The sequence below is a fragment of the Hibiscus syriacus genome, unplaced genomic scaffold (assembly GCF_006381635.1).
Source record: "Hibiscus syriacus cultivar Baekdansim isolate YM2019G1 unplaced genomic scaffold, ASM638163v2 tig00110528_pilon, whole genome shotgun sequence".
Classification (NCBI taxonomy): Eukaryota; Viridiplantae; Streptophyta; class Magnoliopsida; order Malvales; family Malvaceae; genus Hibiscus; species Hibiscus syriacus.
Window position 1 is genome coordinate 4,922,370 of NW_024062770.1, and position 16,038 is coordinate 4,938,407.

Genomic DNA, 16,038 nt, shown 5'->3' on the forward strand with positions numbered 1-16,038 from the left:
TGGAGAGGTAAGTTGAGAGCAGCTTCCGTGGAAGACCTCCGGCAGTTAAAATTATAAATTGCCCACCGTGAGACTCGATCCCACAACCACAAGATTAAAAACATTGTTCTCTACTAACTGACGGACAATTCTAAAACTTAAATAGTATGAACATCTAAAATACAGTGATATCCATATAATTTACTTATATTTTATATTTTATAATTGAATAGTAAAACTCAATATAAAAATGAAGTATAATGATAAATAAAGCAAAAGGTAAATCACCTTAATAAATTACAACCTTGGACAGATGAACCGCAGAAAACTACATGCATAGGGGGGGGGGGGAGAAAAGAGTACAGAAAAAAAAGGCGACAAGAAGAGGTTGAGTCGGTTTCATTATTCTACTCACCGAATTGCAGCCCGAGTTTGCCGACGATGGCGACATATTCTCCAAAGCAGAGACTTCTACTATCTAAGGAAGCGAACCGGATATACCCAGAAGGCAGCTTGCTTAGTTCAGTTGCGTGCAAGTGGCTCCTACTCTGATGGGTCTAAGCCAGTTGGACAACCCAGATACGGTATCACTGTTTTTGATCCAGTTAGTGGGTTCTGGGGTCGAATTGACCCGCTAAGCAAGTAGGACAACCCAGATACGGTATCACTGTTTTTGATCCAGTTAGTGGGTTCTGGGGTCGAGTTGACCCGGTTCCAAAGTACCCTTATGGGCTTCCTTTGTTTTTCCAGATAACAAGCACTGAAGGAAAGCTTGTGGTGATGGGCGGATGGGACCCCTCAAGTTATGATTCAATGAGGGACGTCTTCATATACGAGTTCACAACTCAGAGATGGAGACAAGGTAAGCACATGATGGGTACTCGATCGTTCTTGTCGGCTGGCGGATTCGAAGGTCGTGTTGTCGTGGCAGGAGGTCACGATGAGAACAAGAACGCTTTAAATACAGGATGGAAATACAACATAAACGATGATGAATGGACCGAGTTGACTAGGGTGAGTCAGGAGTTAAGGAGAGCGTCGGGTTGATGGATTTGAGGACAGGTCAATGGAGCCAAATCGAGGAAGTTTGGAAGGCGAGTTAGTGTCCTAGATCTTGCGTAGGAATCGGGAAAGAGAAGACACTCTTCTCATGGGTAACCCTGATTCGGGAAAACGAGTGGGAGTATGTGCAGTCCCATCAGAGGAATGGACACTTGTATCTGGATCAACTTACCAGGGTGGCCAACAAGGGTTTTTTTTAGCTGACAAACACGGTGAAAAATTCAAGAGCATCCATGTTCCTATCCAGTTTTCTGGGTTTGTACAATCTGATTGTTCTGTGGACATATAATTCTAAATCTAAATGTAAACGTATAAATTCTAAGGGATGTTGATGAGTGTATTCGGTAAATTTCTAGATTCCATGATATATGTGCACACATATATGTACAACAAAAACGCCTGTGCAGACAGTTCAGTTAAAGCACAACAAAAATGCCTGTTCAGCCAGTGCAGTTAAAGCACAACAAAAATGCCTGTTCAGCCAGTGCTGTTAAAGCACTACAAATCTGTGGGGGTCATGCAAGCGAAGACGCCTCTTTCCTATCACTCTTTTTGGGTTAAACTATACCATTAACACTCAACTATTTAACCTTTGTATTTTTACTATCGATCTTTCAATTTTGTCAATTAGACCACTTAACTATTTAATTATTGTCAATCAAACCACTTACTTTAACAAAATTGAAAGATCGATGGTAAAAGTAAAAGGACTAAATAGTTGAGTGGTCAATGGTATAATTTATCCTTTTTTTTCCTTTATGCACCTCATTTTTTGCGGCTCATCTGTCCGACTTCCTCACCCATAGGGCATTGGGAAAAATATTACTCATATAGGGCTCTAACCAAATTATTTCCTGAATTAAGGTGTTTTCTACAGTCTCAAGGGAAAGACGCATGGATTACCATGCAATTTCATTTTTTTTCATTTCCACTTTGTAGAGCAAAAAAAATGGTTGGTGGGGTGAAGACATGCAACAATCTTGAGGTCTTCTCCAAGTTATCGTTTCAAACACCCTAGTTTGAGAAATAATTGCTTGAATGAACTATTTGGGGAATTCTTTTTTTCAAACACAATATTTCAACCATTTCCCCGTCTATCCAAGGTTGTAATTTATTAAGGTGGTTTACCTTTTGCTTATATTTATCAATATAATTCATCTTTATGAGTTAATTGCATCATATGTCCCCAAGTTATTACTCTCATTTTAAATTAGTCCTTAAACTTTTAAACATTTCAATTTCATCCCAAAACTATGACTCTCATTTTAAATTAGTTCTTAAACTTTTAAACATTCCAATTTCATCCCTAAATTATGCATATCATTCTAAATTAGTTCCTAAACTTTTGCATATTTAGTTTTATCCTCAAATTCATCCAAATATGCAATCCATTTCAATCATAGTTTAACCTAAATTTATTTTTTTCAAACATGTAATAATATAGCTTGGTCTAACGATTTTATTAACAAGGGATGTGATTAGTATACACGTATAATTTAAGATTGAATTGAAATGTTCAAAAAGTTTGGGGACCAATTTAAAATAAAGATCATATTTTGGGGGTGAAAATAAAATGTTAAAAGTTTGAGGATTAGTTTAGAATGATAGTCGTAGTTTAGAGATAAAATTATAAAGTTTAAAAATTTACGGATCAATTTAAAAATGAGAGCCATAGATTAAGGACATATGTAATTAACTTTTTCTATATTTAGTTTTATTATTCATTTTAAAATATATAATTTACGGTAAATTATATGGATATCACTAAATTTTAGGTGGTATATCGTTTATACTATTTAAATTTCAAAATTTTCATTTATAGCACTATAATTCGATTTTGACTCCAATCATGTCACTTATTAAATTTTAATATCATGATGACATTAACGAAAATTTGTGTCGACATAAAATGGACAAAATGACATTGTTTTGGCGCAACTATTGATGCCATAAACGACACCATTTTAAGTACTAAATTTTATAGGTATATCGTTTTGTCATTAAACTTTAAGAAGATTCAATTTTTTTACATTAAATTTTTTTCTGGTCATTGTTAGCAACTAATCATTATCTAACATCGTCGTCTTTTGCAACAAGATCAATATCAAGACATTTGTATTTTAATCCTCTTTTTTCTCATATGATTGATTTTTCATGAAACCTACTCAAAATACCCTTATGGGCTTCCATTGTTTTGCCATATAACAAGTACTGAAGGAAAGCTTATGGTGATGGGTGAATGGGACCCCTCAAGTTATGATCCAGTGAGAGACACAACTCAGAGGTAGAGATATGGTAAGCAGATGTTGGGAACTAGATCTTTCCTCGTAGTTGGTGGGTTCGAAGGACGTGTTATCGTTGCAGGAGGTCACAACGAGAACAAGAACGCCGTAAATACAGTGTCACAGACCACAAGTTTAAGTCCGTGACTTGTGCGCAGAAGGGGTTCCTTTATGCAGTCTTGGGCTTGATAGGGCAAGTTTTTGGCCCGATTCTTGGAGAATGATATTTCGTAAAGGAGTAAGTTTAAGGCATACGAGAAAAGTGACGAGAGTGTTATAAGGGTCGATGGGGCAATTGTTGAAGTTCGGGATGTCCGAACAGAGACATTGGTTCACGGATGTCCATAAAGAGTCGTATGGAGTATCGAGTTTGCTTAGAACCTTCAGACTTAGTCCATTCCTTGGAAGATTCTAGAAAGATTAATTATCTCTTAATTTAGAAATTTAATTACTTAAATTAATAAGATAATGTTTAGTTTGAATTTGAAAAGATCTGATAGGATTTCAATTCAATATGAGCCGTTAATATAATTCAATTTAGACCGTTAGATCTGATAGAGCTCAACTATAAAAGGAGCTTCACCTTCTCATTCGTAATCATTCAATTCATTCTTCTCGGCATTTACTAAGTTTTTCTCTCTTGTCGCTTCTAAACTTTGTTTTCACTTTACTCAACTTATTAGCTTGGCTCTTTTCTTAGGTTTTTGAAGCTTTCTTCCTAAGCCATTGTGCTTCGTCATTGCGCAACTTAAGTTGATTGGCTTCATTGCCTCTCTTTGTGGCTAAGTTAGCCCCGACAGTATTACCATTCCCATAAAGTTGTTCCAGTCTTGGTGGCGTGTTTAGCCCCAAGCGCATTAAGCTTCTGCATCTTCGTGTGTTAACGCTGAGTGGTTTCATCATCGCTAAGTGAGTTGGAGCTCACAAGGGCATGGTTAAGACTGACTTAGTCGCCACTTCAATCCAGAATGCGTCTAAAATCGTATGATTGGCTAATCAAAACTCTAACCACAACAAGAACAAGAACGCTTTAAATACAGCATGGGAATACAACATAAACCATGATGAATGGACTGAGTTGACTAGGATGAGTTAGGAGCAAGACGAGTGTCACGAGATGGTGATCGAGTCGGTATTCTGGGTGGTGAGCGATTACAGAACGGAAAATCAAGGAGGATTTGAGGAAAGCGCCGAGTTGACAGATTTAAGGACAGGTCAATGGAGTCAAATCGTGGAAGTTTGGAAGGCGAGCCAATGTCCTAGATCTTGCGTAGAAATCAGGAAAAAGAAGACACTCTTCTCCTGGGGCAACCGTGATTCGAAGGAATGGACATTTGTATCTGGGAACTTATCAGGGTGGCCAACAAGGGTTCTTTTTGTATCTAGATCAGCTTATCAGGGTGGCCAACAAGGGTTCTTTGTAGTTGACAAACACGGTGAAAAAAATTCAAGAGCATCCATGCTTCCCATCCAGTTTTCTGATGTAAACGTACAAGGGTGAAAATATATTGTAATATAATGCACAGATTACCCATACCCTGCATGTTTTCTCCTTCATTAGTTTAATGGGCATCCTAACCACAATTTTGATAAAAATTGCATCTACTTACCATGAAGAAACAAGAAGGCGAGAGGAACATGTTCAAAATCGTTCATTTAAGAATGTTTAACATCATTACTAGCTACAACCAGAACAGGAACTAAATAAATTTTGTCCTCAATTATATAGTAAAATTTATTATCGAACACATAATAAAGGGTTCAGTCACCTAGAATAGTCTACACTTTCATCTCTTCTCCTAAAGGGTGACGTAGAATACAATCATTACATATTAATCCTCACACCATCAAGTCAGTCACCTGGAATAATCCACACTTGGGCTCCTACTACTGTAGGGCGACCTTGAGTATGATCGTCCTCTATATCTCCCATCTCTGGGTGAAATGGGCCTACACCACATTAGTACAACAATTCACAAACCACAGATGATAACAACAAAAACAATGAAAGGCCTACCTTGAGTACCGCCTTTTCCTAGAAGAATAATATTCTGGACTGCGGGGGTAACTTTGATCATATGTGATCGAGAATAACGACGCGGGGAGCGCCTATATGACCGGCTCCTGTCATTAATATCATGCACATAAATAACACTTAATTTCAACACTAACATTGTCCAATTACAACTTTATACCCAGAAATCCTTCATAACAAATAAAAGTTTCTCGTCTTTCAAGAATAAGAATATCAACTGAACAGGAGCTAATTTAGAATAAAAATATGGGGTAAAATACATGTAAACATCCGTTTTTGTCCGGGTCTACAAAAATATTATTATATTTTAAATATTAATTATTTTATTTATCATTATATATTATTATTATTATTAAATATTTTATTACATATTTTGCAAGCCAATGAGCCCAACAGATACAACCCCAGGCCCAAAGATATTACAAAGTAGCCCATTATAGATGATCCAATTACAAGACTTGACCCAGACCAGATCCAGGCCTACCCGGATCCGACCCGAGGCCTAGCAAGACCCGACTTGATTAAAATTAAGGTTTCAAAACCCTAACAGCATCCAACCGCCGCCAGTGAAGGTCAAGCGCCCATCACACGCGCCTTATGTTCCAACTTGCTTATCAGCGCGTGGACTTCACCGCTCCTCCTCCAGTTCGCGTGTGCTGCCGCCGGTCCATCTCGCCATCGCCGTTGTCGTCAATAGTGGCCAAACAGTGAGCCAACAACCTAAATTAATCAAACAGAAAACCAAACATCATCTACAGTGATTTAATCCCCCTAAGTCAAAAACCCCATATCTAAATCCCTAAAAATCGAGATTTTTCAATCAACAAATAAAAAACCCAATCCCATATCAGATAACCCATACTTGCGCAGAGAACACATGATTTCCTCACCAAATATCAACCAAACCAACATGCAACATAGAGAAAGACGAGAGAGGCATTTGAAAAGGGGGATAGAGAGAAAATAAACAAAAAAACAAAGAAATGGAGAAAACCGAAAGAAAAATAGAGATTACCTTGCTGGAACAATCCCCGCCGTGAACTTCACCAGACCAAGAGCCCCTCATCTCCGAAGGTAAGGGTCTTGTAGTTGTTGGGTACAGTTTTGGGGTCCGATATTTTCGTTTTGTTGAGAGGAATAGAAGAGGAAAATACGAGAGTGGAGAGGGGAAAGCTAAGGGTTTTTTTAAGGGTTGGCCACTAATTTATGGTGACCGAAAAGAGGGACGGTTCCTCTCCCTCAACGATGAAAAGAGAGGGTTGAATATATTTTCTCTCTAAGCAGAAGAGAAACAGAAATGAGGAGAATGGGATGGGTTTGGCCAGTTTAGGCTTGGGTATTAACCCTATATACATAACGTAAAACAACGTCACATAAGTAGACCGAGCGCCTGGGTTTTGAGGTTAATATCCACTTTAGTCCTCGTTACTTTGTGATATCTCTCGTGTTTTTTCACATTTTTTTGGGTAAATCATAGTGTAACCTTACTTTTCAACTAATTAATGAAATTTCATTTTCTTTGATTTCGAGCACTTACGTTACACTATTTATATTTGGCATAATGCAAACCAATACCCATAACGTTTGACTATATATGCAATTCTGCTCAAATCATTTTTTTAGCATTTGACCTCCCCACGTTTCAATTTGGGTTAAAAAGCACCCTCATTGGATGAAAACCGTTAGTTAACTAACGGTCAACGGCTCTAGCTGACTAAGCAAGAACATGTGGATAACGATGATGATGTGGCGTGTCCACGTCACTAATCTATGCTGTCGTGGAATTGACACGTCAGCAATTTTTTTTGTTTAAAAAATTAATTTCAATTAGAATTTTGCACCAATAAGAGAGTGGCACGTGTCACTCTCCTATTGGTGCGTATTAGAAATAATAAATTAAAGGTTGCTACTTGCGTGAAAGGGGATTCAAACCTGGGGCAAAGGCGTGATATTGGATTGCCCTTGCCATCAGGCCAAGAATGCTATTCTGTTATGTGATGAAACAAAAGATTATTTAACCCATGTTAAATCACTTCATCCATCACAAAAAGTCAATATGCTAACAAGGACATACAAATGTTCGATAAAATATTTTAATCAAATGCATTTTCCAAACATAACAGCACATTTAGTGTCCCAAAAACTTATGAATGTGCAAATAGTGGCCAAAAATAAGGAAGTCTTTACATCAGAACAACATTATTCAACATTTACGAGTCAAAAGAAGCTATAAATATTGCAAACAGAACTTGCATATTTCTTACCAAACAGTGCATATCCACAGGAATTTCAACTGCATGGAATGAAAAGATAAAGGGGAAAACTAAGGATTCACTAAGCCGTTTAAGAGTGTAATTATTAAAAATTAAAGTTGATAAAGGTCATACCTAATTTATTGTTAGTTAATCAAGAGTTGGCACTGAACTATCCAGATCAGAACTTCATCGGAAATGTCTGTTCAAGTCGAAGCATTCCTCAGCAGACACACAAAGGGAAAAATGACAAACAAAATACATATTTCGAACTGCTTGACTAAATGCAAAATCGGGTTTTCAATTCCCCAAAACTATTAAGCAAACAAGCTCGAACGAGAATCTATATATTTAAATACCAAAAAACACTAGTATCTAAAACTAATTGTATAAATGAACTAATCTATCATAAAACTATGAAACAACATTGAATCAAACAAAAACCAGAATCATCATCATCTGAAAAAACCGAACCCAAGAAAGATAGTTGGCTTGCCTTCCATTTCGCAATAAAAAAACAAACAATGGATGCATTAACATGGAGGACCACTTTCCTAATAAAAAAATCCAAACATGCAGTCCTCACCACTTATATACCCTACAAAGAGCAATCCCCACCGATCAAGTTGTACGGTTATTAACAACACACAAGTTAGAAAACCCAAATATTTAACAAATGATTAGATACAAAGGCATAAACCAAAACATTTAACCAAACCCATTAATCCTAAACAAACCCAAATATTCGAGGTTTTTCTTTAAAAACTAAACTCACATTCTATTGCATTTGAGATGGAGAGATTGAAAGGGGGAAAGATTCGAAATTTGTTCTTTTCGAATTTGATGGAGATGGAATTGAAAGGGGATATGAAATTAGGTTTTAGATCGATTTAAATTTGGAGTTACTTGGGTTTAGGAGGAAATCAATTTGAAGATCCTCTGAGATATTAGAAACGTGTTTCATTTGGTTTAATTAAACTGAAGATTTAATATGGGTTAAATAAGCTTGTTTCATTATATAACTGAATAGCATGCTTGGCCTGGTGGCAAGAGCAATCCTATCACGCCTTTGCCCCAGGTTCGAATCCCCTTTCACGCAAATAGCAACCTTTAATTTATTTTTGCCAATACGCACCAATAGGAGAGTGACACGTGTCACTCACTTATTGTACAAAATTCAAATTGAAATTATTTTTTTAAATAAAAAATTTTGTTGACATGTCAATTCCACGTCAGCATATTTAGTGACGTGGACACGCCACATCATCATCGTTGTCCACCTGTGCTTGCTTAGTCAGCTGGAGTCGTTGACCGTTAGTTGACTAACGGTTTTCATCCAACGAGGGTGCTTTTTGACCCAAAATGAAACGTGGGGAGGTCAAATGCTAAAAAAACGATTTGGGCATAATTGCATATATGGTCAAACGTCAGGGGTATTTGTTTGCATTATGCCTTTATATTTAAGTCCCTAGTTCATTTATTTTACCATATTTGTTTATGTTTGACATTGCTCACCACATTTGTAGATATTTCATTTTAGTCATTGCTTGACATGTGGTTTAATTGTAGTCTGGTCTTTATGTTTCAGCTTATTTCATTTTAGTCTTAAATGTTAATCGGTTATTTACATTTCTGGTTCCTATTTTATTTAATATTTTAATTTGGGCTCTGATTTATTTGTATTTACTTTTCAGTCCTTTAAGTTTTTTTTTTGCTATTTAGCCCATTTATTTTTGTTTTTGGCTATTTTAGTCCTTTAACTATCTGTTTTAGTTATTTTAATCCTTTAAGTTGTTGTGTTTTCTATTTTGGTTCTTTAACATTCCGTATTTACTGTTCAGCCCTTTAAATTTATGTTTTTCCTATTTCAGTCAGGTAAATTTTTGTTCTTTGATATTTAGTCCTTTATTTTACTAAGCATGTCTAATTTTTTATTATTCGTATTTTAGTTGTCATGTTTGTAAATATCTATTTTAGTCCAAATTTGTAACTTTGTTCTATCGATCGTTATAATTTCATGTATATATGTATATAAATTATGTAATTGTTATGAGCATTTTTGTATGAGTTTTTTTTTTATTTCTTTTCGTTTTACTATGTGTATATTTAGATAATTATTTCCGCATTTTGTTATATATCATTATTGTTTTATAAATATGTAAATGGGAAACTTTCATTGTGAGGGAAATCTTCGAAGACATCTCCCGACTATAAGGGAATGTGTCTTTACGAAGATTTTTCGCACAAATGTTGTTTTATATTCAATATTTTTCTTTGTTCCACGTTTAATTATTTCGAGTATTTTTCACAGCTTTTGTTCTTTTACTTTGTTTTGTTTTATTTTATTTTATCTTTGCAAAAATTGCGAGTAATGTCTTTTGTGAGGGGAATCTATGGGAAATTCTCCTAACTGTAAAGGAAGTATTTTCTCGAAGATTGTTCATAAAAAGGGTATTAATTATCCTAAAATTAACACTTTTTAAATAAATTCGAATGAATAATAGGATCGTAATTTAAATTTATTTTCGAGTTTGTAATTCTCAATATTTAAACAACATATAATCGTTTAGGTACCAAAGTTTGGGCGTTGTGGGGGTGCTCACCCTTCCCCACACGTAATCGACTCTCGAACTCTTAAAAATGAATCTTTGGTAAAACACATACCATTTATTGTTTTTAAGGTTTCCAACCTACCTAACTTAAAGGTTGGTGGTGACTCCAAAATCAAATTATTTTCCAAATTACATTTCATCACCTTCCATGAAACTAATTTTTTAAGTCTAACAGATCCCCAGGGAAAAGTTATGACAACTTGGCGACTCTGCTGGGGACGTCGAGAGTCAAGCCATGAACGATTATACGTTGTTTTATTTTTGGTAATTACAAACTTATATTGTATTTAATTTATAATCCTTTTATTTATTTTGAGTTTAATATATTATGCAATATTTTATTTTTAACTAATTGATTTTTGATTTTAGTGATTTTCATATTTGAACAGATTTTGAAAATTGTGAGAATGTTATTTTTTTGGTTGTGTTTTTAAAGGTTTGTGAGTTTCTCCTCACACACAACACATGCATGTACATATCATAAGCTCACTTATGAGCGTTGTCCTTTTTAAGTTAATGTGAAAGCTTAGCCTACGTGAGATAAATTGTTTCTCCGTATGGACATAAGGGAATGTATCCTCTTGAATTGAACTTGATTCGCATGAGCCTATAATGGGCCATGATTGAGGGTTTGTGTTGAGTTAATTGATCGATGGAATCAGCCAAGAGGGGGTGAATTGACAATTAAAATTTCAGTGAAAGCTTTTGCAAAAAATTGAAAAGATTTGCACAGCGATTTAGAGTGGTTCGACTTTCTTAACCAAAGTCTACGTCAACTACCTTAGCTATCCACACTAAGAATTTTTCAACAAATTCACTAATTTATTCTTTCTTTTGAGGCCAAAGAGATAGCATTACAACTCCCTCAAAATATACCCCAATTCTTGAGAACACTATTTCTCAAAGAGAATATTACAAATTTGCAAACTTAATGAAAAACCTCACAAGGTAAATGTGTTTGCACAATTCTATAACAAAGAAAAGAACACTCAAGAATGAATATAATTGAGTACAAGTAGTGTTCTTGAAAGTAAAATAAATATTGAATGAAAAATAGGCTTGAAATGCTCAAACTTGATGTTTGATGCTTTCTCTTTGATTCTCTCTTAATTTTTTATTCTTGTTGTTGATCAATGGCTTCTAAGCTTGTTTAAATACTCCTTGAATCCTTCTGAACGTTAGGGATCATTAATGAAGTAATTAGAGCCGTTTAACAATTGATAAAATCAGTTGGGAGCGTGTGTGCATCGATGCATAGGGCTAGTGCATCAGTACACTGTGTAAAATTCAAATATTTCGACCGTTGGACCCTTAGTGCATCGATGCATAAAATGCATTCGATGTTTTAAAATAGCCTGAGTGCATCGATGCAAAAATGCATTCGATTTTCATAAAAACCTGAGTGCATCGATGAATGGTATGTGCATCGATGCATAAAATGCATTCGATGTTTAATTTATTCAATGGTGCATCGATGCATGGATTGGTGCATCGGTACACTATTTTGAAAAATTGATTTTAGGCTCGTTTTTTGTTCGAAATACTTTGTGAAAATTATTTAAAAAATATTTTAAGATTAAAACACAATTTTACACTTTAGTAAGGATTGAAATTGATCTTTGAAAGACTTGGAGTAATATTTTGATATTCAAGTAATTAAATCGAACATACTTAAAAAATCATTTGTAAAATCTTAAAATTCATTTATACTTAATTTGTTTATCAAAACATCAAAATGTTTTCAACAGTCTGGCAGCCTAAGGAGGCACCAACATAGACAATTCGAGTACCTTTTTTTTCTTAGAACCCAACATAGCATATAGTGAGCCTTAGTAATCCACCCCGATTAAATTCATGCTGAACCTCTGCCCGTCAGTAGGTAACCGAATAAGTGTACACAAAGGAGAAACGACTCTAAACCTCTTCTCTCTACTTGCATTATTTTATTTTCTTGATATTTGCTTGATTTTGAATTCTTTTATACTAACACATTTTCTATGTTTGATTTTATTTATTTATTATTGTTCGGCATTGCATGATCATCATAAATAAAAGAAATGTGTTGATTAACCAAGTAATCATCATAGTAGAAGAGTCACCATTAAAATAGAAAAAAATTCATAACAAGGAAGAACGCAATCCGACAATCCGAGTTTGGTAGTTTGCCTAGGGATCTCTCTTGTAAAGATGAAAATTCTTTTGGATGAATGGAACTCTTTCTAAAAATGATTACTTTTGGAAATCAATATCTTTTTCATTTAAATTTTCCATTGCATTTATTTAAACATTTTCACAGTTTTTGCATCTGCATTTGCATATTTGCATTCTGCATGACATTCATTGAAGTATTTTTTACATGCATTAATCATGGAATCACGGGTTTTATCTCGTGGAGGACTATGAGGAAGTGCTTCCAATTGTGCAACTTCGTTCACACAGTACTGAGAATGGAAGCCAAATTTGAGAAGCTAAAGAAAGAGCTGGAAGAGAGTTTGCAGAAGATGCAAGCAGAGTGAGGATAAAATGGAGCAGGCACAAAAAGCCACCATGGATCGTATCTTGCAACACCAAAAACACTTAGTTGAGCAAATGGTAGAAAAATTGGCTGGGCTTAACTAGGAAAGAGGCAAAGAGAAGATTTCTTCTACCAAAGAAGCCTCTGAATGTCTGATGGCACACGTTAATCCATAAATAATCATTGCGCCCCACAAGATTCCAAGCCACCTCAACAAACTGCTCTACCACTAAAAATTGAGCAACTGTGTTATATCATCGGGATCATTCTACTGATCATAGTAGGTCAAATCCCGATAAGATAAAATGAGCCAACAATGAGATCCCGGAGAATTTGAAACAATGGTGCAGAGAGACATTCCAGAGAATGAGAGGACAAAGCTCTCACAATAAGATGGATGCAAGAGAACTAGTCTTAGTTCCCAACTTGGTGCTCCCACTCAAATTTAAGATGCCTAACTTTGAGATGTACAATGGAACCAGTTTCCCCAATGCACATCTCACGATGTTTATCCAAAGGATGACTGGATACACCAATAATGATCAGATGTTGATCCACTGTTTTCAAGACAGTCTGACTGGACCCGGTTTAAGGTGGTATAATCAACTAAGTCGTACTCAAATCCCCTATTGGAAAGATTTGGCTCGTGCCTTTATGGACCAATACAAGCACATGATTGATTTGGCCCCAGATCGAACAACGTTACAAAATATAGAGATGAGGAGTGATGAAAGCTTTTGACAATATGCTCAACAATGAGAGATGTATCTCAAGTACATCCACCAATAACTGAAAGAGAATTCATCACTCTATTCATCGACACATTAGAATCTCGATATATCAATTACATGATATGAGCTGCCACCAAGAGTTTCTCTAACATCGTCATGTGTGAAAAAATAATCGAAAAAGCTTTCAAGAATGGTCAGATAGAGGGCAGTAGCAGTACTGACTAGGATAGAGCTGAAATCAACATCGTGGGATTTAAGGATAGAGCTAGTTTGGGGACCAAACCTCATAAGGTGTTCTGTGATAAGACTTGCATCAATCCAATCCCAATGACATGTGAGGAATTGCTCCCAATGCTAGTGGAGTGGAACCTTGTGACTCCAGTTAAATCCAAACCAAGAGAGGTCTCATATCCTAAAGGTCATGATATTAACAACATATGCAACTATCATATTGGGAGCTCAGGGCACATCACTGGGAATTGTAGGGCATTGAAGCGTAAGGTCCGGTCCAAGATCTGATCAATTCAGGGGCATTAACGTTCAATGTATAATGGGGGCATTCTGATAGGAAGTTAGCTGGGGCATCCATCAGGAGTCTTTTTTGTTGCATTCTCATGCATGTCATCTTGTTTCAACTTGCTTTTCTTCTTATGTTTAAATGTTTGTAAATCAGTTGAAGTTCGAACATTTTCAATAAAATGCTTTCTTCCTAGGAAATGAACAATGAGAAAATTTTAATATTGAATTCTTTAAATATCATCTTAATTAAAAGCTCTTTAATAATTGAGGTTGTAAATCTTTGATAAATGACAAGATTGAATCCAGCAAAACAATGACCCCTTGATCATAATCTAAAGTTACACAGACTATATACTCTTCTCTTGCAAGGACCTAGCTAATTTTCTCTTCTCATGAAGAGTCCATGGAAAGTTTTGGCATTCAGGTAAGTGTTAGGAGCAAACAAAATGGGGCAACTAGCACATGAGTTTGCAAAAACTAAATGGTTTCTACTTCTGTTGATGACGTTTAATGATAATCATAATCTTCTCAGATGGAATGGTTAAGGAAGTTAATCTAGTTTAGGTCAGTTGCTTGAAAATTGAATTCTAATGATGAGATTTTAAGACCTTCAACAAACACTTAACTATAACAGGTTTTCCTCAACGAACTTAAGAAATGAAATTCGTATACCCAGAATACATATATATATATATGTATACAATAAAGATGAGTTATTCTGCTAAAGCAATTGGTTATAGAGGCAACTCGAAAGCACTGGCTTTATGAATAGATTACATTCAAAACATGACATTGATCGGGTACTTGGCAATTCGGTGTTTGCTCCACTGTGGTTGTCAAGTCGAAGACTTTGTGATGACATGAATCTTTCAGCTAGCCGAACAAAGACAATTATAAAATATATGTATAATAAAACTGAATTGAGTTAGCCAAACAATGGCAAATTAAATCAAATCTATTAAATAAAAAGAGTTTCGATGAATATGGACTAAGGGAGTTGAGGAACACCTGTTATAGTCAAATTCACATGAGCACTCAAAAATCTCATTTTTAGACCGATGTTTATGCACTATCTTGATTAGAGGAGTCTACAAAGCTTGAGCAAAATAGAAGATTTCAGAGAACTGAAACAGAAGTGTTCTGAAAAGTCTAGCAATTGACTATGCTAGTTATGACATTTTGTCAGTGTTCGATCAAAATGTCAAACCAAGAAAGAGGGGCATGCCATGATCTTCATGATGATCGAAGCGATGAAACAAACCTTAGAGTTTAGGTAACCAACCTTTCAATCTTGATATTTGTCAAAGATTCGCAACTATCAAAGATTAAAAGAGCAGTTAATTCTTTGATATCCAATGAACTCATGTTTTATGATTTGTTTCAATTGTGAAACTTAAGAGGAGGCAACATTGTTCAACATTCCTTTTTTCGAAAAGAAAATGAAGAAAAATATTTTCAAACAAGATAATTTCTCCGAGGCTAAAGATCGAATTTTGGACAAGAGAAGCTAAATTTTGGGGCAGAATTTGATGGGGCAAAGAAAACAAATTGTCTCAGGTTGAGGTTTACAAGAGTACACCCTAGTGAAAATTAAGACAAACTGAATCAATGATAGAGTTAAGACTACTCTCCCAACCATTCTCCTTCCAGATTGAGAAAACATACATCAACACATACATACATGACACATGAAATTTACATCTTTGCATTCATCAACATGTGCACCAAAGACATTTTACTCATCTCTTGAGGACAAATTCAATAATTCATCAAATAAAATACAAAATTCATCATGACACCCATGAATCCAAGATTAAGCAGTCATAAATACATCATTTTGATTTTTCAAGAAATAAAAGCTCGGAAATAACCATATGTCTTCAACCTGAAAAAATGTCATCCACATATTTGACTTCTTTAGTCAACAATCAGATATTCTAAAGATGTTTCCTCCACATGCATGAACTGATAGACAGACTATGAGCCTTTGAGATTTTCTTCTTAAAAAAACAAATATCATCTCGTTTGAGACAAATTTTCTTAAAAGTAAA

At 35.3% G+C, this 16,038-nt stretch overlaps 1 protein-coding gene and 2 pseudogenes across 1 annotated transcript; 2 read left to right on the forward strand and 1 right to left on the reverse strand.

The window, feature by feature from the left end:
• Positions 1–239: 239 nt before the first annotated feature.
• On the forward strand, positions 240–1,330 carry LOC120130236 (annotated as a pseudogene).
• A 3,110-nt stretch (positions 1,331–4,440) lies between these two features.
• Positions 4,441–4,824, forward strand: LOC120130237. Its single transcript, XM_039147515.1, has one exon. The coding sequence runs from the start codon at positions 4,441–4,443 to the stop codon at positions 4,822–4,824; it is 384 nt and encodes a 127-aa protein (XP_039003446.1).
• A 289-nt stretch (positions 4,825–5,113) lies between these two features.
• LOC120130165 overlaps positions 5,114–16,038 on the reverse strand; it is a 30,952-nt pseudogene continuing 20,027 nt past the window's right edge.